Source organism: Mesoplodon mirus (genome assembly GCF_964341445.2).
Source record: "Mesoplodon mirus genome assembly, chromosome: 7".
Classification (NCBI taxonomy): Eukaryota; Metazoa; Chordata; class Mammalia; order Artiodactyla; family Ziphiidae; genus Mesoplodon; species Mesoplodon mirus.
In genome coordinates this window covers 54,071,645-54,095,480 of record NC_138983.1, presented here as the reverse complement: position 1 = coordinate 54,095,480, position 23,836 = coordinate 54,071,645, and the positions used below count along the sequence as shown (strand labels likewise).

General features: G+C 36.1%; 1 protein-coding gene across 9 annotated transcripts in view; it reads left to right on the top strand.

The window, feature by feature from the left end:
* The window catches only part of EMSY (EMSY transcriptional repressor, BRCA2 interacting), an 83,996-nt gene that overhangs the window by 49,575 nt on the left and 10,585 nt on the right, over window positions 1-23,836 (top strand). For 6 of the 9 annotated variants that reach the window (XM_082626462.1, XM_082626460.1, XM_082626459.1 and 3 more), the window contains 7 exons: window positions 115-285; window positions 6,256-6,392; window positions 8,856-9,029; window positions 11,014-11,212; window positions 19,115-19,279; window positions 20,971-21,126; window positions 22,160-22,201. In XM_082626462.1, the coding sequence (XP_082482588.1) occupies window positions 115-285; window positions 6,256-6,392; window positions 8,856-9,029; window positions 11,014-11,212; window positions 19,115-19,279; window positions 20,971-21,126; window positions 22,160-22,201 (1,044 nt within the window). The remainder of the gene's footprint in view (window positions 1-114; window positions 286-6,255; window positions 6,393-8,855; window positions 9,030-11,013; window positions 11,213-19,114; window positions 19,280-20,970; window positions 21,127-22,159; window positions 22,202-23,836) is intronic. The other 3 variants (XM_082626463.1, XM_082626461.1, XM_082626464.1) reach the window with 2 other exon arrangements.

The following is a 23,836-nucleotide window of genomic DNA, read 5'->3' as shown; positions in this document are numbered from 1 at the left end:
TTCCATTTTCAAGTTAAAGCAATGTAGATTATGTTGAATTTTAGTTAAACTGTATAAATCATCATTCTTCTAAAAGTTATGACAAGATTTTCTCTTGGCTTTTCCCTTTTATAGGCACACAGGCAACCTATACTCGGCCAACAGTGAGCCCATCTATAGGTCGGATGGCTGCAACCCCTGGAGCTGCAACCTACGTGAAAACTACCAGTGGTAGCATTATTACAGTAGTACCCAAATCATTAGCTACCTTGGGGGGCAAGATAATTAGCAGTAATATAGTTTCTGGTAGGTATATCTGAAATACGTTAAAGGTATAGGTGACCAATAAGAGGAAAAAACATTTCACTGTTGAAGGATTCTGTTTGATCGCAGTTTTATGCTTAGAAATCTAGAGCTTTGTTTTTAGTCCTGATGTTTTAGTGATTAAGTATAGTTCTTTAGTTCTAGTATTAAATCTTCATATGTTAAGCTTTTGAGAGTTTTAGAACATTTAGTTGCATTTAATCAGAATGGAAGGATTATGGTTTACATTTGCGTAGAGATTTTTCATTTACAGAGTATTGCCCCATTTATCAATTCATTCATACCTCATAACTCTGAAATAGTTGGTATCAGCCCCAGTCTACAGACATATTTAAGTTTAGAGGATGAACTTGACCTGTCCAAAACCAGACAAGCTAGATAGAGGAAGAACTAGTATTTATTAGTCTAAATATGTTTGAGGGATCGTATCTCATAATTTCAATTACTAATGTCACTTTAGCATATTAAAAATAAAAATACTTGAATATTTTTATTTGCTTTTCACCATTTATATTAGCTATTTACTTTTTTAAAATGTTTTACTCAGATAGTGAAGGCTAATATTTATTGGTATTTTGGAACCTTACCTGGTTTTTATTGGCTCATTTATTCCTGCGATATTTGCCTTGTGTACCCTGAAGTGGAATGTTAATTAACATGGTATCCATTTTCACTGATTATTATTTTTTAATTAAAATGATGTGAATAATCTCTGACCAAGCAAGCCCTGTGGACTTTGTCTACCATTTTTGTAGACTAGCCATATTTTGTATGCCCCAGGTGAATTGTTCTAACATTTTAAAGTGAAGGGATTGAAGTTCCTGGCAGTAATATGATATTGCTGATAACTCAAGGAGTGAAAAAAAAAAACAAAGCAGGGCATGGTATTGGCATAAAGCACTATATTTAAAGCTGCTCATTTTGGCTCTACTTTTTAAGTGTAAGTTTCAATGTTTGCCAAACTGAGGAGGGTGAAACCAGTAGGGAAAGAATCATCATACTCCAGCTTTTAAGAGGACATTTTAAATAACACAGTTAAAACTCAAATTATAATTTATTACCTGACAATATCTTTAAATAGTATAGAGCACATACTTAAACATTTTTCAAAAAGTAATCATGTTTTTTATTAGTGTATAGCTTTTTATGACCATAAGGGTTTTTCTTTACTTACATATGAATTCTTAATACCATATAGCTTGAAGAAATGTCTACATATCATGAAGCCTCTGTTTTCAAACCTTATTTATGATTTAGCTGCTTTGTATGAGGTTAGAGCAATACAGGCAAGCACATTGCCCTGGAAGCAAAGAGGCGGTGAGATATATACCCTACACGTGTATACATTTCATCCACCTTTGTTTTTAAATATGAAGTAACTCATGGTTAGTCGCTATTTCAAGTGTATGGGTATACAGAGGAAGAGTTCTGAAACTTTTTCAGCACTATAGGATGTACTGGGCTCATAGCTGAAATAGCTTTATTCATTGCATGGAGCTCATTTTGCCTCAACCTTTGTTTGCTTCACTATTTGACACTTTAATTCTAAAGAACTTCTCTCATTTCTGACTGCTTTAAACTGATCCTTATGTTACATATCAATATTCTTTATAAAGATAGTTTTCTTATTTTATAATACTCTTGTTGCTCCATGATACTGGGATTATCGGTTAGTTTATTAGTAGTTTTCAATCCCTGTCTTTTTACAGTATACTGATAAGCCTGGTTGGATGAATTTAGATAGTTTTCTGCCTTCATCCAGGATCAGATGCTGGATACTAGAGTCCATGCCCCCACCACCCCACAACCAAAAAGAAATGCTTTTCTTAAAATATACTCAAACACCTAGCTGTAAGAATAGAAGGCTTTAAAAAAAATGATATTTTCCCCTTTATTGTGGGGAATTTGGAAAATACAGAAAGGTATACAAAGAAAATTAAAAACCTGTAATTTTCGCCATCTAGAGAAATATGTTAAAATTTAAGTGTATATATTTCTGTTATTCCTTTTTCTATTTAGATTTTTGTATAAATGTTTTTGTGTATATATGTATATTTTTAAAATTAAATTTAGATCTAATACAATCAGTTTTAATCTTTTTTCATATAATATCATTTTCCCATTCCATTAAATGTATTTTGACACCCCACCCCCGCCCCAGATTAATTACTATACAGTGTTCTCTCATACGATGCACCATGATTTAACTGTTTATTCATTGTTGAATGTTTTAGGTTACTTAACAATTTTTTTGTCATAAATAATCCTGTGACGAACATCATTATACATAAATTATTAGGTGAAGTTCTTATTTTCTTTGTATAATATCTTGGAAGGCAAGTTCATGCTTTCAAATTGCTCTCTAGAAAGGTCAAGTTTTTATTAGAATAAGCAATTAAGTGGAAGGCATGACTATTTTTGCAGTTATTTAATTCATATCTTATGGAATCAAATATTTACTTATATGTGTATATATAGAGAGAACTATTAGATACGTAAGTCTTTTGGAGAGCTTTGTTGAAGGTTGGTTGAAAAATCATGCCTATTTTATGCAGAAGATGCGTTCCTTCAGAGATAAACTCATTATCTTGACTCTAAAGACATTATGAGAACCTTTGACAATGGCAGGACTTGATTTTCATTCCCTTGATCTTTAGTACAATGTCCAGGCAAGGCTTGCATCTATATACTTGTCCATTTGTTCATTCGTTTGCTCATTCTTTGAGCAAAGTAACACATAAAACATTATCCAAAAAACCAAGATTGTCAGAGTGATTTAAGAATCTGTGAATAGTAAAATCTGGGCCAATAAATTTGTGTTCTTTAAGCCTACCTACCATAATGCTCAAACTTTTACAGGCATCTTATTTTTGAATAGGAATCTCTGGAATGCATCAGTATCATGGCCCATGATCCAAATGTGATTCACATTTACTTGCACCCATTGTATCTTGACTCTTTATAAGTAAAGACTATGTATAGGTGAGTTCTCTAATACGCTATGAACTAGATATGGGGTCGGATGCTGTGATACACCATGATGTACATGAGGTGCATTCTCTGCCCTAAAGAATGCTAAACAGGTGAACTTGTATAGTCTCTTGTAACATGAGAACTATACACTGAATACTATGAAAACATAGAGGAAGATTTTATTTATTTATTTGTTTGTTTATTTTTGGCTGTGTTGGGTCTTTGTTGCTGCGTGTGGGCTTTCTTTAGTTGGGGTGAGCAGGGGCTACTCTTCGTTGCAGTGCGCAGGCTTCTCATTGCAGTGGCTCCTCTTGTTGTGGAGCGCGGGCTCTAGGCATGTGGGCTTCAGTAGTTGTGGCACGTGGGCTCAGTAGTTGTGGCTTACGGCGTCTAGAGCACAGGCTCAGTAGTTGTGGTGCACGGGCTCAGGTGCTCCGTGGCATGTAGGATCCTCCTGGACCAGGGATTGAACCCGTGTCCCCTGCATTGGTAGGCTGATTCTTAACCACTGCGCCACCAGGGAAGTCCAGGGAAGACATTTTTTTAAATGAGTAATACTTCTTTCTTCAATATAATGTAGATGTCACCTGAGATATAGAAACATGCTGTTGAAATTTTAAACTTTTATAATTTGATAATTCTAGTCATAAATTGTATTCTTAGTTTATTCATAATTGTAATATAATGCTGTACTTGCTTTTCCTTATGCTATGCCTTTTTCTTCTATTTTCTAACATTGCCCCCACCTCCCATTTTGTTAAGCTGGTGAACTTGGTTTGCAACTGTCTCATAAACTGACACACCTGTAATGGAAAGGATTTGACATTTTCATAGTTATAAATATAATTTATTTGTTAAGCAAGTTTTGTCAAAAAAGTGATCCTTGTACTTTGGTATGGAGTTAAATCTTGGTTCACATTTCCTTGAGATAGTTTTTAATGCTTACTTTCTAAGAACACTTTTTTATTAACCAATTATTTGGTGAGGGAGCATTGTCAGAGGAGGCATCATAATCACATATGAGGGGCTGGAGTTAATTAAGAGTTAAAGTTGATGTAAGTGGATAAGAGGCAGCTTGGTTTTTGTGGCTCTTAACAGTTCACTATTCAGAGACTGCAGGTAAAGGGAAAAACATTTGTGAAACTGGCCCATGGATAAAAGTGCCTTTTTATGTTACCTGAGCATGTTACCTTGGACTGATGAGGCATTAGATGATGGCAAGTGTGTTATAAAGATATTGTAACAAGATGGCCAAAAACTGACATATAACTAGAATATTCTTATTCTTGTGCAATCTTATTTCTAAAACTAGTAAGGAATGCTAAGGTTTCCCAGTAGAAGAGATTAAATTTTAACTTTTATTCTTGAGAGTATATTAATCAGTTGTGTTTTTAATGTGTACCCATTCTGTGCTTAGTCATTTGATAAATGATACACAAGCCTATAGCAGAAAAATATGACTTGCCTGTTTTCATAGGCAGAGAAAATTATAGGTGCAGAAGTAGCACTGGGATTGGTGTGCTCAAGGACCAGTGTGGAAACCAGCACATTGAAGGAGAGGTATATATTGGATAATCCTGAAAATTAAGGTCTGATGGAACCTGGAGGGCTAAGCAGAGGAGTTTGGTCTTTGTGTGGTAGGTAATAGGAAGCCATAGTAAAAGGAGTTACTTGTTAAACTAGAGTTTATGGTGTGTATTTTGGAGTAGGAACAAATAAGATCTAATTGGTGGACTTAAGGCCAGATTATAAAGGATTCTGAAACACAAGACAGGAAGTTGGGACTAAATACAATGGGGATTTGGAAGGTTTTTGACCAATTTCACATGTTGTTGGTTCTTGATATGGTGAAATGAGGGTTTTTTTTGTTTTTTTGTTTTTTTAGGATGTTCGCTATGGCAGGATGCATCAGAGCTATTTGAATGATAGAGAAACTTGAAATAGGGAGAAAATATGGGAAGCCAAAAGTGATGTGGGCCTGTCTATTGAGCTGGCATTGATAACATTTTGAAAGAAGACATATGTTGGTGACAAATTTAGTTCATTCACATACTCGTTGAACGATTACTTGAGTAATTGCCGTATGGTGTGTGCTAAGCACTGAGGAGTCAGTGGCGTGAAAAGATACAGTGTGGAGCTAAGGGGCTTTCATGGAGTGAAGACAAGGCAAGAAGCAAAGATTGACACCAGGATTTCCAAGTTGAACAATTAGAAGAATATAGGATATAAATTTGATAGGTAGATAGATTTGATAGGTGGAAGAGCAGCAGTTTGTGGAAGGATGTGGGGGAGAGGGTAAGATAATAATATGTTTGGATCAGTAGATATAGACCTACTACATAGATGTTAATGATGGAAAATATAAGTTTATATATATAAGTATATAAATTAGGGTTTCATCTTCAGACTTTTCAGAGTGTTGCAGGTGATGAGTATACGTTTCATCTGACTTGGTCTGTGAGTGTGTTTATTTTGTCTTTTTCTTGTCACATAAAAATAAATGACATTTCATCAATTTTCTCTATAGTCTAGTGTTATATGAGAATTTTGATACATATTTACCTCTTTTTTATGTTATTTTTTGAAGAGTTTTCCTATCACACTAGTCACATAGGTAATACCATTGAGTTTGGGAGAAATGTTTGTCATGGCATAGAGCTTCTAATTTGTTTCAGTTAACTAGTCAGGAGGGGAATATTGATGGGGAAGCAGATAGTGATATTTTTAGATTCTGAGTTTGGTGTGTAGGCCCTCAGATTCCAAAAAGATGAATGCTGTAAGAGTCAATTCTTAATATTCTCTCATTCTAGGACAACTTGTAACTTATTATTCCAGGCCTTCATTTTCATCCTCATGACAGGTTTCACGTCATCTAGGGATGACATCAACTACACGTATTAATTGTATACAACATAAACAGAAGTAACCAAATATCACTAGTCCTTAACTCGGGCCTCCTTTTCTCCCCCCTTCTCTAAGGAACGACTACCAAAATCACTACAATCCCAATGACTTCCAAGCCCAATGTGATTGTTGTGCAAAAGACTACAGGAAAAGGAACCACCATTCAAGGCCTCCCGGGCAAAAACGTTGTCACAACATTGCTAAATGCTGGAGTAAGTAAGAGCTTGAACTGCAGACTCAGCAGTCCACTAAGGATTTTAAAGACCAGCTATACAAATATTTGTCTAAGGACTTCAGAACCCACAATGGCCAGAATGGCTTGATTTACCCCTGCTGTGATGTAATAACTGTTAAAAAACACCACCTACTGATGCCATTTTTTATAGTAATTTCTAAAACATGTTGTTCATAGCTAAGTTGCTTATGACCATGATTTAGATACTTAGCTTAGTCCAGATGGAAGATTCCACTGGGTTAACTACAGAGGGACCTCTGTCAGAGGACAGTTTATTCCTGCTTTTGGCCAATAGATACCAATCTAGTATTTCACCTAGGTTAGGCAAAGAGAAATATTTGGGACTAAGACTAAATTAATGACAACAATTTGTTACTTTCATTTTTACTTCTTTGAGCTAGTGAAAAAAAATCAAATAAATAACAGATTCATTTATAGTTCTGAAGGCATTTGTTAAGAGGTTAAGAGATTTGGAGTTAGCCAAACCTAGGCTTTGTCTCTGGGTATCATAATTGTTTGACTTTGGCTAACTTATTTGACTTCTCTCATCCTTAATTTCCTCATTTGTACGTTGGGGATGATGATCTCTACCAGTGAATTTGTTGAGTAACTAACTGGTAGCTGTTGAAAGTGCTTAGAACAGTGCCTGGCACATAGGAAGTCCTCCATAATTTTTTTTTCTTACTGTTATTACTCTTTGTACTTAACTGTCTAGGTTTGGTAGTGTCCCTACTTGCTAGAAAAAAAAATGCTATACTTCATTGTAGTTGATCTCTAGTAGCTTCCTAGGCATCACAGTCTTTACAATGTTGGTAGGGGTCTAGTAGATTTTTCATCACGTGGGAAAACATAGATTGTTCCTAGCCTTAGTTCACATAGTAAGCCAAAAGTAAAGCCAGGATTAGGATTCAGATTTTCAGAATGCTTTATCTTTTGGTTTGTAATTTCATGGAACTTGATATTAAAAGAGGGGAGTGCCATGTACTCTAGGTCCTCTGGTCACATAGATTTAAGAATAGTGTGTGTGAGTACTAGCTGCTATATACATCTAATAGTAACAGTTTGACACAGGAAATGATAGTCAAACAAGCAGATCAGAGTATAAGACCATCCGCTTAACCACATACGTACATGTACCTGTACTCATAACTTGCTTACCTGTACATGTGTAAACACACACACACACCAGAAGAGCTTTTTCAAAAAAATAGCCTCCTAGTTGGTTTTGATTGGTTTTGAATGGTCTTTAATTATACTTGGACAGGGCCCATTGGGCTACTTAATAGAAGGGCAAGCCCACTTGCAAACTAGCAGCTCTTGGCAAATGAACTAGAGCTCTTTCCAGAGATGCTGCTGTGAAGGGTGGACATGTATTAAAATAAGTAATCACATGATTGGCAGACACTCCATGTTTCCCTTAGATAACTGCGGCAGATATTTAAACGTGAATTTTGTAATCATTTAGCTCTAAATTCACAGAGTGATTAGCTTTTTGCCAGCTCACCTGGGTGCTTTGTTTTTACTGGCTGCTAAGTTTAGATGTCCACACATTTAGGTGATGATGACTAAAAAGAAAAACTGATAAGGTGAAAAAATTTCAGATCCTTTGCTTTTTAATTTTATGGATCTTAATTTTTAAAATTTTAATAGTTTAGTAAAATGACTATATTTGAATTTAATTTAGTTTAGCTCAAGTATTGACTCCATAAATGACCAGAAATGGTACTTAAGAATAAAGCAGATGAAAATGGTGAAAAGTTAATGGGCTTAAACTATCTAGTTAATAGACTAAAGTGATATTAGTAACATGCTGATGTGGGAAAAGTCCTAAGTTTTTTCTTTGTATTTTCCCATGTAACCTCAGAAAGAATGTTAATATCTCTGCTGATTTCATCTCTTGCCCATACTGTTTCACATAGGCATTCTGCTATATATCCTTATAATTTCATGTTTGGGGAACTGAGGCAGTTTATTTTGTATGTGAACATTTAGCTATTGGTAAAATGCACAGTAATTTTTTTATTACACATAATGTTCATTTCAGATAAACTGTCAATAAAGATGAATGTTGGGGGCACAAGACCTATAGTCCCAGCACTTAGAGATAACCATTGTTAGCATTTTAGTATATATTCTTCTATAATTTTTAACTCTATTTTATATACATATTCTGTGAATGAGACAGTATAATAAGTATTCTTACATAAGGTGATTTTTTAAATTCACTCACCAAGAAGTATTTAATGCCTTCATAGGACAGAAGGTTGGTCAGAGAACTTCTGAGATCATTTCAACTAGGTCTAAGATTATTGATCACCTGGAAACATTGTACTTTGTTGCAGAGTTTACAGCCCTCTGCCCATCATCCTGGTAAAACCTTTCTGTGATTTTCAGTGAAAAAATGCATATAAATCTCATATATTTACTGACTTCAATTTAGGGAGAAAAGACTATTCAGACGGTACCAACAGGAGCAAAGCCAGCTATTATCACTGCTACAAGACCCATCACCAAAATGATTGTAACTCAGCCAAAAGGAATAGGTTCCACAGTTCAACCAGCAGCTAAAATCATCCCAACAAAAATTGTTTATGGGCAGCAAGGGAAAACACAGGTATGCTAAGATATGGTGATTTTTCTTGACTCTGGTATATTTCAAATTCCTAGAAAAGATCAGTAATATTTAAAGAATCAGATTATTAAAAGTTATGATTGAATGTGTATGATCATCTGTTTTCAAAATAGTACTTTTCAGTACTTAAAAATATATATATCTTAAATATTTGTGTCATGTCATGAGCAAAGGTTAGAGAACAGAATTCCCTTGGAGGACTTCCTTGGTGGCACGGTGGATAAGAATCCGCCTGCCAATGCAGGGGAAATGGGTTTGATCCCTGGTCTGGGAAGATCCCACAGGCCGCGGAGCAGCTAAGCCCGTGCGCCACAACTACTGAGCCTGTGCTCTAGAGCCCATGCACCACAGCTACTGAGCCTGCGCTCTAGACCCGTGAGCCACAACTACTGAAGCCTGTGCCCCACAACAAGAGAAGCCATTGTAAGGAGAAGCCCACGCACCATAACGAAGAGTGGCCCCCGCTCGCCGCAACTTGAGAAAGCCTGCGCACAGCAACCAAGACGCAACATAGCCAAAAAAATAAATAAAATTAAATCTTTGAAAAAAAAAAAAAAAGAATCCCCTTGGAATAAAATTTGCTGAAGGTATATATTGTTTTTTGAGAAGAAGATGGTTGAGGGATGATGGTTATTCATAATCTCTCAAAGAAAAGTATTTTTTATAAGCTTATATGGCCTTTGAAAGCACTTTGGTTATTATAAAATTTGATTTACTTGAAACCTAAATATTGGAGAAGCTGGAGATCTGTTCATTTTTCGACAAGTAAATGATAAGGGAGCTTTTCTGGAGATTTGTCTGGGAAATTGAGGCTCAGGATTTAATCCTGTGTTGCTGGGCTACTGTTTATTTTGCAGATACTTTACTTTTCTGAGAATATCAAAGGAATCGATGTCAGCTTTGGTTGAGAAATGCTAGAATTTTTGTAAAAGATACTAATTTACCTATAAACTAATAATTTGCCTTTAGAATCAGTTCCCTCAGTATTATAGCCAAATAGTTTACATATCTAAACAATAAGTTTTGTGATTTTCTAATAAGTTCAAATTGCCTTTAAATTTCAACTGTAACAGTTCCATTTACTCTATCATCTAAGTCATAACCTATGTTTTCATTCTTGAAGTTTTAGAAATGGTGACTTAAAGAGTCTGAAAAGGTTTAGAAACTTATATATGGGAGAAATAAAAAATAATTGTGGTGAAGTAATACTTTTATTCCATGCACCCAATTGAAGTTAACTCCCAGAGTCCAAATTTTGAAGTGGAATGGTTCACTGTGAAACTTTTCTCCCATTTCACTTGTTGTAGTGTCTGTGGTTTTTGACCTTTGCCAAGAGTTGATCTATCACATGTTCCTTATGGATTCTAATAGTTGTCTAAATTAGTGTTCCTCTGGGGATTTCTTCAAAGATGACTTAAGTCCTTAGCAATTTTACTTTGTGCAGTTGTGTTAATTAGGAATTTCATTTGGTTGCTAAAGAAAAGAAACCTGAAGAACAGTGGCTTAAACAAATTAGGGTTTTATTTTTATTATGTTGATAAATATTCAGAGGGAGGAAATCCTGGGACTGTTATTGTGACTCAAAAATTCCCCTGGGAATCTGGGCTCCTTGTGTCTTTCTGTTCTGCCATCCTTAGTTTGTGACTATCATTCTACTGTATAGCCTACAGACTGTAAAATGACTCCTGAAGTCATTACAGGCAAGAAAAAACAGGGTCAAAGGCTCTTGTTAGAATCATAGCTGTTGTAATGTAGCACGTACCGCTTGAAATTTTGTATGTGGCCTGCTATAATTTGTTCATAGATTGAATTCGTCTTTGATGAACAGTGCTGTGCCCAAAGTATAATAAATGTACAGAGTACCGTTTTCTGTGTCAGGAAAATATTTGTTTCATTGTGACCTAGAAGTTAAGCATTTTTTAAATGCTCTAAATTTATACTGGTTGTATTTTTGCTTGTGTTCTAGGTTCTTATTAAACCTAAACCAGTGACGTTTCAAGCTACAGTTGTTAGTGAACAAACAAGGCAGCTGGTCACGGAAACATTACAGCAAGCATCCAGGGTGGCAGAGGCTGGTAATTCATCTATTCAGGAGGGAAAAGAAGAACCACAGAGTTATACAGATAGTAGTTCCTCTTCTACGGAGTCCTCCCAAAGTTCCCAAGGTAAGATCCATTTTAATTCTGATTTATGTAATTACTGCTGACATAGTGCCCTAGTTCTAAAATAGTTGAACCTAGGGATCTCAAACAAACATGTATGCTTTGACTTGTTAGTTCTTTTGATTTTATTGTCTTTTGTTTGATATGTAATCAGTGAGCTGAAGTTTTGTTTTTGGTAAGGCTTATTACCATTCTTTCCTGCCTGGTATATGTTCATCAAGTAATTGGTAAATTTTAGATGATGATTTTGGCAGGTAGGTATTATCAAACTGGATAGAGCTGTGATTCCTTCTGTTTGCTTTGAGTAAGTAGGAGAAGTATGCAAGAAAGTGAACATACCTTTTGAAATGGTTGTTGCTGAATCTTGAGAAAGGATCAAGGTGGTCAGAGATGGGGCCATAAGTGGGCTGTAAGTGGGTGATCATACATTGCAGTTTGCATGGGACAAGTCTTAGTTTATTTCTGTTCTAGAATAATTATTAATAGCATTCGCTTTCTCTCTCAAAAGTGTTCCAGTTTAGATGATAATTATACGGTTGTCCTAACTATAAGGAAGGTGCTATGAAGCCAGACTCCATAATAGGGAAAATCATTATCCTTAGTGCTATTTTAATTATGTTTTTCTAGGAAGTCACTTGAAATAGACTCATGATCATAAGCTTTGAGACTTTCTACAAATCTAGTACCCATGTTTGTCAGTTACCTTAACCACCCATATTGTCAGGTAGCATAGTTATGCCTGTACTTAGAAGCTCTGATATATCCAAACAAAACTGTTTATCTTCTTGATCATTCCTCACTTACTCCATTTCCTCTCCTCACCTCTCCATTATTGTCTCTGGAATGCTTTCTTAGCACCTTCACCTTCAATACAGCTTCTTCATATTGTACAGGAATTATTATTTTAACTCTTCAGTGGAATCTTCCTAGATTAGTCTTACTAATGGTTCAAATTGCTGATTATTCCATTAATTCAATTTGACATTTATTTATTAGTTTATACTATATATTAAACTTCATGAGAAAACTTCATGAAGGAGGTAGCATTTGAAATGGTCTTTGAAAACTCATCAATTAAAAATTAAAATGTTGATTTTAACAAACAATATGGCACTCATTTTAGAAAATGGATAATTTTCTTCTGCATATTATCAATAATAGTAATATTTTCTGAATCAATTTGCTAAGATTTAATTTGTCATTCTGTATTGATTATGAATCAGTTTATGTCTAATTATAGTAAGATGATGCTTATTCTGTTATTTCTTTTAGACCTTCTGCTTTGATATGTATAGATTCCATTCTTAGCTTAACTCATCAGATTTTTTTTTCCTCTTTTATTTTTAAGTCTGTAGTTATTTGAATAATACCAGCCTTTTTTTTTTTTCCCTTGAGAAATATTTTCATAGTGGGCTGGTAAAATGTTTAGGTTATGAATTGGTGCTGAAATGGGGACCCGAACAGTAGATGTCTGTGTATACATAATCTCAGGTTATCTTCTGAAATTGCTAGTTTTTTCCTAAGAGAGCTATAAGCCAATCATTACTTCCCTAACATGCCATTTCATTAGTGAGCCTTCAATTTTCATTCTAAGAAAGGGACAAAAATTTGGCTATTTTTGGAACTGATTGAGTGTAAAGTTTTCTGCTCTTTGATCTGTTATTATACATGGCATCATTTATTTTTGTTGTTTATCTTTCATTGCATATTACTTCTTTTTAAGATATTCTGTAATACAGAAAAAATTCACCATTCAAAGTAGGTATATGTAATATAGTTGCCTATAAAGCCAGTTTTTATAATCCGTATTTACTCCTCTCACCATACCCTTGTATAGTTCCTTAGTACAAGGGACTGGGAATATATATGCTATGATTTAAGAGAAAGGGATAAAAAAAAAAAGAGAGGGCCTCCCTGGTGGCGCAGTGGTTGAGAGTCCGCCTGCCGATGCAGGGGATACGGGTTCATGCCCCGGTCTGGGAGGATCCCATATGCCGCGGAGCGGCTGGGCCCGTGAGCCATGGCCGCTGGGCCTGCGCATCTGGAGCCTGTGCTCCGCAACGGGGGAGGCCACAACAGTGAGAGGCCCGCATACCGCAAAAAAAAAAAAAAAAAAAAGAGAGAGAGAGAAAAGGGCTTTTTTTGGGTTTTTGGGGTTTTTTTTGGCCACACCTCAGGGCATGTGGGATCTTAGCTCCTCAACCAGGGATCAAACCCACGCCCCCTGCAGTGGAAATACAGAATCTTAACCACTGGACCGCCAGGGAAAGGGATAAAGGTTTTGATCAGTCTAAGACTCATGTTTGGTTTTCAAGGTATAAGAGGGTCATACTTAACGGGGAATAGAAGCACTATATAAGAGTCCATTCTTTCTTTATATTGCTTTTGTAGTTTTTAGCGCACCTCTTTTTAGTAACTTTTAATGTAATTTCAAACTTACAAAAAGTTGCAAGAAGATTAAAAAGAACTCCTGTGTATATTCTTTACCTAGATTCACCACTTATTTATATTTTGCCCTATTTGCTTTGTTGTTGATTCTCTTTCGGTCCCCCATGTGTCTATAATTTTTAAATTTTTTAACCAGTTGAGAGCAAGTTGTAGATATTATGTCCTTTACCTCTAAATACTTACATTTGTAGGTTTATATTTCTTAAGGGTTAGTCTGTTCATAACTAAAATACAGTTATCAAAATCAAGACATATGAAGTTACAGTTCTGTAATCTACAATCCACTCAAATGTCATCAGCTGTCCAGTCATGTTCTTTGTAGTTTTACCACCACCCGCCCCCCCCACCAGTCCACAATCCAAATTAGGATCATGCATTACATTTAGTTCCATTTAATTGTCATGGCTCTTTATTTTCCTTAAATTTGGATAATCCTCTAGCCTTTCTTTGTGTTTCTTGATCTTGACATTTTTGAAGGAAATAATCAGTTACTTTGTAGAATAGTCTTCAATTTGGTATTGTCTGATGTTTCTTTATCATTTGATTCAGCAGGAATTCCACAGATGTGATATATCCTTAGCTTTGTCTTATCAGGAGCCACTGATGTCAGTTTGTCCCAATATTGATGATGTTAATGTCGATCTCTTGGTTAATTAAGGTGATGTCTTCCTGGTTTTTTTTGCATTATGAAGTTACCATATTTCCCTCTGAGATTAATGGTAATTTATGGGAGATGCTTTGAGACTATATAAATATCATATTCCTCATAAAACATTTATCTACTAGTTTAAGCATCCATTGATAATTTTCTAAAGCCCATTATTTGTTATATAGTTGATAGTTGGCATTCTACTGTAATAATGAATCAACTTTGCTTGACTTCATATCCTTTTTCTGGTGACTTCCTTTACACAAGTCTTAGAATAAGGATGTCTTTTATGCCAAGGAATTTCTTGATTCTACTTGTGGTTTCAAAACTTTCCCCACCATTTCCCACCCACAAGGAGGAGCAGTTTAGGCCTTATACCTTATTTCTGAACTATCTCCTCACAGGCTAGAATAGAGACCTTCATCTTCACCTTGTTGTGGCACTTTCCTTGATCACCCTAGGAGGGTTCATCCCTCCTTCTATATACTATGCTTCCGAAGTTGCTTTGTACTACCAGCTATTTTATCATTGATCATTTTATTTTGTACTTTTTTTGTTTGTTTAATATAATTATTTTCCTTTCCACTAGGCTACTAGCTTCTCAAAGGCAAGGATCATATTCATCTCTATATATTCAATATTTAGCGAAGAGGTTAGCTGGCTCTAAGTAGACACCAGTAAAAGTCCCTGAATGAACAAACAGCAGAATAGCAACCATAATAACTGTGGTACAGAGTTAAACTTCAGCCTTATAAACTAATTTTTGTTGCCTGAGTCCAAAACATTTTTTCCTTTTTGGCGTTTCCCCTAACCTAGTGGGGGGCCTTTTAAGCTGTATACCCCTGAAGTATTTTTACATACTGATAGCTAGATGACCAACCCTAATAGTTCAAGGTCATACTTGCCTAGATCACTTACTGAAGATTGGGCCGTATGCCTTCCATAGCTCCTGAGCTTTCCTTCCTATTTGGATCTTCTTATTTTCCCTTTCTCACTTGGGAATAGGGTTATTGGGCTTATTGGGTTATAGATTTTTTTTAAAAAAGAAAGAAAAAATGTTAAAAGTTTTCTTTATTTATATTCTCTTTATTTCCAAAAGGTTTTAAGGTAGATTAGCTAGAATATAAGATTATGTGAAGTAAAATGGAAGAGAAAAAGGAGACAAAACCAAGGGTAAGGATTTAAGATGGAACATGGCATGAGGCAAATATAAAAATGCATCCTGTAAAGACATTGCTTTAAGTAGGCCACAACTTGGTTTCTAGGATGATTTTTCCAGAAGCTTCATGATCTTGGTAGGTCACGGTGAGGGTGAGGAATAAATCGAGATTAAGCAAAACATACTTGTTGCAGAACTTTTCAGAGCCATTATATGCTAATATATGTTGGGAAAGATGAAGGATATAATGTAAAATGCCCCCAACTTTTTTGACCATGGAGCCCTTCTTTTGCAGAACATCTTTTTAAAAAAAATTTATTTATTTACTTTTGGCTGTGTTGGGTCTTCGTTGCTGCGCACGGGCTTTCTCTAGTTGCGGCGAGTGGGAGCTACTCTTCATTGTGGTGCACACGCTTCTCATCGTAGTGGCTTTTCTTGTTGCGAAGTATGGGCTGTAGGCATGCGGGCTCAGTAGTTGTGGCTCGTGGGCTCAAGAGTGCAGGCTCAGTAGTTGTGGTGCACAGGCTTAGTTGCTCTGCGGCATGTGGGATCTTCCCGGACCAGGGCTCGAACCCGTGTCCCCTGCATTGGCAGGCGGATTCTTAACCACTGCACCACCAGGGAAGTCCCTTTTGCAGAACATCTTGAGGAATTAATGTTCTCTGGAACATGTGGGGCAAAGCTGTATAAGCAGTTAAATACTGTGAAGGCCTTGGGCTTTATGACAGTACTTCAGAGGGAAGGTACCTATTACATCATGGAAGGGATATAGACATCTTGGGTTTAGTTTAGAAAAGATGGTTTAGATGCATAAGGCATCTGGGAACCATTTTATATGAAGAATTGGTAGGTCGAGAAAGGACATTTATCATGGAGAAGAGAAGATGAAAATTGGGTGGGGTTGTGGGGGACACAGAACTGTTGTCAGTTATCTTGAGGACTGTGACATGGAAGAGGGAAAAGAATTGGTCTTTGGTAGGTGCATGGACAGAACTAGAACCATTGAGTAGCAATCAGAAGACCTGCGTCCACTCTATATAAGAAAATTTTCTAATTGTCCTAACAGTGCAAAGATGGAAAGAAACTGTCTTAGAAAACAGTGAGTTCTGTGGTGCTGGATTCCTAGATTTTTAGGGATATTTTGAAGATTTTAGCATAGGATTGATGATAGTGTTACTTGATGATAGTTGATGATATCATCATCTATCAATGATCATACTATCATTGATGATAGTATACTCTTCGATTGTCTTTTCTAGCTGAGAGATCTTATGATTCTTTGCAAATGTGATATAGGCTTTTTATTGTACAGACATAGGAGACATTCTTCCACAGAGATGCCTGAATCTGCCTTTGGCTATAGCAATACAGTACCTAACATGTAGTAGATGCCCGATAAATATTTGTTAAATGACCTGTGGGGAAAGATATCTGAGGGTCAGTAGGCCATCATCCTCAAGAGACATAGGAAAGTCTAGATGGATGCACACTGCATAATCAAATGGAACTGTTAGATCAGGCTCCTGGTGTCTCAGTCATTGCACTCTGACCCCAGCATCAGACTTGGTAGGCAGTAGATTTATCTAGTCTAAGCATAAGCCAAAAGTAGAGAGGAAAATCACTCAAGGAATGTTTTTCACATTTAGGTTCACACCCTCATTCTGTGTCACAGCAGTTGGGGTTGCTGCATTGGTGCTTTGTATGGTCAGCTACACTTTCTGAGTATGGGCAGAAAGAGAAAGACCAATCTCCCCAGTCCCTATGGGATGATGTTATGTGGGGTGATGTCTCTGACAGGTGGTCCCATGTGGAAATTTGTTCTCCTTTTCCAGTCTTATTCTACCTTATCTCTCTACCAGTGCAGTTTTTGCTTTCTTCTGGGTATTCAGTATGTGTATTTTACAGAGTTGGGTTGCAAAGTCATTCTTTGCCTATAGGTCCTCTCACCTAGCCAGGGGTACTTATAGCATCACGAGAAATTCTTAAAATTGAGAACTTAGTTTATATAAAACTAAGGATTCCCTAATATAATCAGTTCTCTTACGTTTAAATTCTATATATCAAACTTAGAATGAGTAAAGAAAAACTGTTATATGCCTCATGTGGCATTTGATATTACTACAGGATATTGTCCTTCAAACATCTAGATTTTTTTTTGAAAGTTTAATGGAAATTATACATCCCTGGTGTAGCATATACTCTACCTAGTGTTGAGAGGCTAGGGTGAGGAGCGGAAATACAATTTGTTAATGGTAAATAAAAATTCCAGATATTTTGTATATTGATTTTGTTTTCTTTGGGAAGACAGTTTTTTTGTTTTTGTTTTTTTAACAGTCATTCCCCCCCGCTTCACCTTTTTGGACAACTTTGTGGTTTTCAAAAATACAAAGTTCATAGAAGGTTGAACTTAAGTTGTATTTATTCTTGGTTTTAGGGCTGCATGAATTCTTTTCTGTGATGCTTTCACTGATCATTCCAATTCACAGTAGTCTTTTTCTTTCTATATAGTTGCCCTGTTTGCCCTAATCATTTGACTTTATCCCAAAATACAAAGCTATATGTATATCTTTATTTTATGTCTCCTCCATTATAATCTAAATTTGGGAGTAAGAGTCATGCTTTTATAGCCTGTATAATTTCCTGTGTGGTATCTTGGACCAAGGAGTTTAGGAACTTAACAATAGTCTAATACAACCTACTTATTCTGTAGATGGAAAACTCAATAAATAATTTGTTGTTTGATTTGATGTGTATTTAGTATTTACATGCATACTTATATAGCATGAATATAATAAGCCTTGAGTTAGGGCTATAATTTATTTGGAAACTAACAAAAAGGCTTAGAACTTTTCAGCCCACAACCAGAACAACAACAACAAAATAAAACACTTCTATTGTCCTTCATAGTTTATAGGGCTCTTTTATGTACATCATTTCATTATATCCTCAGAAATCCTGTGAGGTAGAGAGGTAATTTTAGTGTTGCCATTTTAGGAATAATGATACTAAGACCCAGAGAATTAACTTGCTGATAATTGGTAGAGCTAGGACTGTAACATAAGCCTTTGAACTCCAAATGTTATACGTGCCATATCATGCTGCTTCTAGGTCATTTATCCATTCTTGTTGTCAATGGACAGGATTTCCTTTCAGTAACTCAGCCATCCAATAAGTGTTCACTGAATGCTCAGGTTATAATACAGAACACATTTTTAGGTGCATTGGGGAAAACAAGACTCATACAGCGTTTTGTTCTTACTGTACACAAACATGCACCCACCCACACAAACGCACACCTATTTATTATAGCAATCATAACATTGAATTGTAATTTGTCTCTTTACATGTCTGTCTCTCCAACCAGATTGTGTGCTTCTCGAGCATCCTTTGATTATTCTGTGAGCTCCTTTATATCCTCGGTGCCAAACGTCGACTCAGGCACATAGGTGCCTAGTCCATTGAATCAGTGAATGAATGAATAAGTGAATACAGACATGAAAGACATTATGCCCTCTGGGGGCTTACAGTCTTCTTGGGGAGATAAAGCATGAAGTTTATAGTAAAACAAAGATTAAAAAAAAAAACAAATTGTTTTTTTTAAGAGAAACTTTGTTTATAGGGTTTTTTTTTTTTAACTAATATAAAACAGATTCCCAGCCTGTAGTTCATGTAATTGCTTCCCGGCGTCAGGATTGGTCAGAACATGAGATTGCAATGGAGACTAGCCCCACCATAATTTATCAGGATGTATCCAGTGAATCACAATCAGCTACTTCAACAATCAAAGCTCTGTTAGAACTCCAACAGACAACAGGTATGAATTCACATGCTCAACTGAATGAAGCATGTTTTCTCTAGAGATGGGTTGTGCTAAAATACTACTACTGTTATATTTTCTTTGTTATTATTTGAGCACATTTCCCCCCTCTGGACTTGTCTATAATCATTGGTGCAGTCTGTTTACTTGTCAGTTCATTAAGATGTTCACAGGAGTACTGAAGGATAGACAGACTATAGTCAGTAGAAAGAAGAAAAAAATGGCAGAGCTCTTTCTTCTCTGTTTCCTGCTTAAAATGGACAATCCTGTTGCCTTTTGTCACCAGAAAAGAGTAGGTCTATCAATTCTAAGCACGAAGATAAATGCAGTACAGTTGCCAGTTCTATTCAAGAATAGTAGGAGGCAGATTGGAGGGCCCCTGCCATCCTCCTTGATATTGGTGGGGCAGTTTTGTGGTCCTAAAACACCATTAATGGTCTTGCTAGCATTCTAATTTGTTTTTTTATCTTCATACTTCTTTGTGTAATTTAACAACTTGAGCTTCCATGCAAAGCTATTCTTATTTAACAAGATCCAATCAGTATTTCTAGTTACTAAATATCTTTGATAAACTCTAGGCAAAACTGTGTTAGTTATACTGACTTTTCTATTATAATAGGTCAAATATTGTCAGAGTATTTAAGGGACCTTAGCGATGATCTCATCCAACCCTTTCATTATGGATAAACAAACCGAGACCTAGAGAGGTTACCCAGTTGGTTAGTGGCAGAGTGAGAGTCCATGTCTTTTGATTCCTAGTTCAATGTCCTCTCTATTTGTGGGGTGACTTTTGTATTCCTTTGGTTTTGTTTTGCTTTCTTTGTTTAAATGATTATCTTGATTTTGTTACATTATATGCTTGGTGCGAATAATCTGAATGATCATTCAGTGTACTTAGTTACTGGTTACTATTTGTTTGTAACATCCACTCTATACTACCCAAAGAATACTAGCTTTTATTGTAAGTCTTTGGTTAATGTTTCTATTGGTGTTATTTTTGGCTTTAGGCATTTCCTCAGCTCCTTATCTTTTACATACTCAGCTATTTCCATTAAAGCCTTATAGAGGGTGGAAACCAAATGATTTTGTAGAAAAAGTGATAATATAGAAAGTTATTCTATCCATGGAAACCATTCTTGACTCTAGACCATTCCATTGACATTTTTGCAGGAACAGAGAGGCCATATTTTCCTGACACTGAAAATTTTTATTCTTTAAGAGTCACTAAAAAATATTGTAACATTTCTTTGGAGATTATCTTGAATTTTTAATAGATCAAATTATACTGGTGTGCCCTAGAGCAAATCATGCTGTGTACTGCTTACTCACCCTTTGTTTTCAGGTTGGTGAACTCCACAATACCAGGTACTGCCTTGAAGAAGGGTAAAGGAAATGTTCTAAGGGGAGTATGTACGGGGGAAACAGATGCAATTGTTTGGCCTAGTGATAAAAGGGGGGATTTTAGTCTGATTGCATATGAGTTCTTGCTAGGCTGCTGGGTATGGTTGCACAAGTTGTGCACTCTACAGCCATACATAGCAGTCTGCTCTTTTGTTTTCAATTCACTGACTCCTTAGTCACTGCCCATGTGGCACCCCAGAGGTCTTGTTCAGTTTTCCTGAGGACAACTCTGGTTTTAGTACTTGTTTGTAATAAAAGTTAATTTTTCCCCTGACTTTTTTATACAGTAAAGGAAAAATTGGAATCTAAACCAAGACAACCCACTATTGACTTGAGTCAAATGGCAGTGCCTATTCAGATGACCCAGGAAAAGAGACATTCTCCTGAGAGTCCATCAATTGCTGTGGTAGAGTCCGAACTAGTTGCTGAATACATCACTACTGGTAGGTGTCCTCTTAAAAAGCAGTATTAAGGTAGGAGAGCTACATTTCTGGATTTCATGAGATGGTTGTTTTGGGGAGAATATATTTTTTATATTTCTAGATCTCTTCCAGTTTTCTCTGAGAGCAAATTCACATTGTCCTTGGGATTTACCCTGTCTTTAATGACTAGTGGGAAGAAAAATCAATAGGTTGTTAGAAAGTTTGCTAGTAATATAAAACTGCAAGTTGGCCATAAATAACATCTGTGAACATAGGGCAATAGTTGCAGTGAGAGGATAGAATATCTTTTATATAAGGATAAATATTCATATGCATCTGGATTTTTTAGTTTTGGGGAAGGGGAGGTAGGTCAAGGGAGAAAGAAGGTATAAAAGCCAACCCTTTTTTTAAAATGTAAAGAAAAAAATGTGGAAAATTTTAAATCCCTGTAAATACTTAGGAGTTCTGGTGGAAAGCACATTAGGTATTTGTTTAAAATGTGGCCTGGCAGCAAAACACTAATGAGGTTTTTGGATGGCATATGTAGAGAAGTGGCGCAGGAAGGATAATAGATTCTTTCATATTCTGGTGAGACCACACCTGGAATACTGCCTTCTGTTTTCGACACTTCATTACCTTGAGATTTGAAATAGTTCAGAGAGTAGTAATGTGAATAATTAGGGGTTAGGAGAGATAATTTATGGGGCAGCATGTAAAGAATACCTGTCTTACGTTTTCTTTAGCAGTGATTAAAAAAGAACATAAAGTTACAAATATTTGATATTTGAAAGATGTAAATAACAAAGTGGAAAAGGAATTCTTTGGCATCATTTTAGGAGATATTGTTAAGACTAATGGGTTAAAATTGCCTAAAGGGAAAAATCCAATTAAAGATTATGGAAAGCCATCTAGTATCTTTCTTTAGAGCTATTTAGCAAAAAGCAGAGCGTAGTATGTTGGGGAAATAAATAATAACCTCTGGGGATAGACTAGATTATCAAACAGTAAATAGATGAAAAGACCTATGATTTCTTCCCTTACTTATCCTTTTCAGAACGCACTGATGAGGGGACAGAGGTTGCTTTTCCCCTTCTAGGTAAGTGGTGTGCATCCATTTGTAGTATAACCTAAGGTAAAATATGATTGTTTGAGGGGGAACCACTTAAATGGATGCGCTCTACTCTGATCTGGTAGAGGAAAGGTAAGCTCTACTCAGTGAAAGGGAGAGAGACTTTCCTTTTGCAGAATACTAGGATTCTTTCTCAGAAATGAGCAGTTTGACATTGGAAAAATGAGTTGTTTAAAGAAATAAGTGACTGTTTTATGGTGTTTACATGGCCCAGTTAAGGTCACTTCAGCTGTTTTCCAAATATGCACTCTGTGACCTCCCTTCCATAATCTCCTCCCATCATATCCTCAGCCTCATTGAGTTTTTTCTTTGACTTCAAAGCCAGCTTCCTGGCCCTGGCCTCTTGTATCATCCTGCAGTGGATATTATTTTTCTCTAACTTTTCTGCACTCTGGGGAATTACTACGAAGCGATTTATAGTATCTTGAATGAGGATTATTTTTAAATGGTTTTAGTTGGTCATCTATTAAATCCATTTCATTTCTTACTAAATTTAATGTAATAATTATGAAAATTAGTGTGGGCAACAGAAATCTGCCGTATAATCTGATAATTTCATCAGAAATTATATTTATGTACTATTTATTTTTCAAATGTCATTCATTTCTGATGATGCTTACATCGGTAAAAAACTTCATTCATTTGCTTGCTCAGTTTTAATATTATTAGTATGATTTGTTTTTTCTCCTTTTCAGTTATAAACGATTCAGTACTTATTTTAATATAAACCTTTTTTTCAGTTTGGTTGAGCACGCAGGAAAGATTTTATTAACACATATAATTTAAAGTGTACGTATAAAGCATATTGTGGAATACAGTAAGATGCTGTAGCACCTTTATAAAAGAGCACTGCTGGCGCTACCTGTAACCTCATACCACACGTCGGCCAGTGTATAACAACAGTAGAAGAACTGCATTTGTGAATTGAGATAGAACGTGTTATAAAAATAAAGCTTGTTTTTACTTCACTGGCTAGTTTTAAAGTTCTGTACTATAACGCATAAATGGCACTTTTACACTGATTTCTGTAGTGTTCATCTTACCCTTGGGCACCCCACTATGACTTTTCTAAGTATGGAACCACCACTACTTGAAACTGTAGATCAGGATGTATGAGAATTAGAACCACGGGTTATTGAGAGAGTTTTGATATTCTCAAAATCCTTAGCTAATTTTACAGATTCGTTTTAATCTGTTCCTGATTCAGAAAGTTGGCTTCCTAGTGACCATAAGCATTTTTAAAGGTCTGTAGAATAAGAAGTGATGATTGTTTATACTGTTTAAAAAGTTGAAATTGAGAAGACTTCCCTGGTGGCACAGTGGTTGAGAATCCGCCTGCCAATGCAAGGGACACGGGTTTGAGCCCTGGACCAGGAAGATCCCACGTCGTGGAGCAACTAAGCCCGTGTGCCAGAACTACTGAGCCCACATGCCACAACTACTGAAGCCTGCGCGCCTAGAGCCCGTGCTCCGTAACAAGAGAAGCCACTACAATGAGAAGCCCACGCACTTCAACAGAGTAGCCCCCGCTCGCCACAACTAGAGAAAGCCTGCACATAGCAACCAAGACCCAACGCAGCCAAAAATAAATAAATACATTTA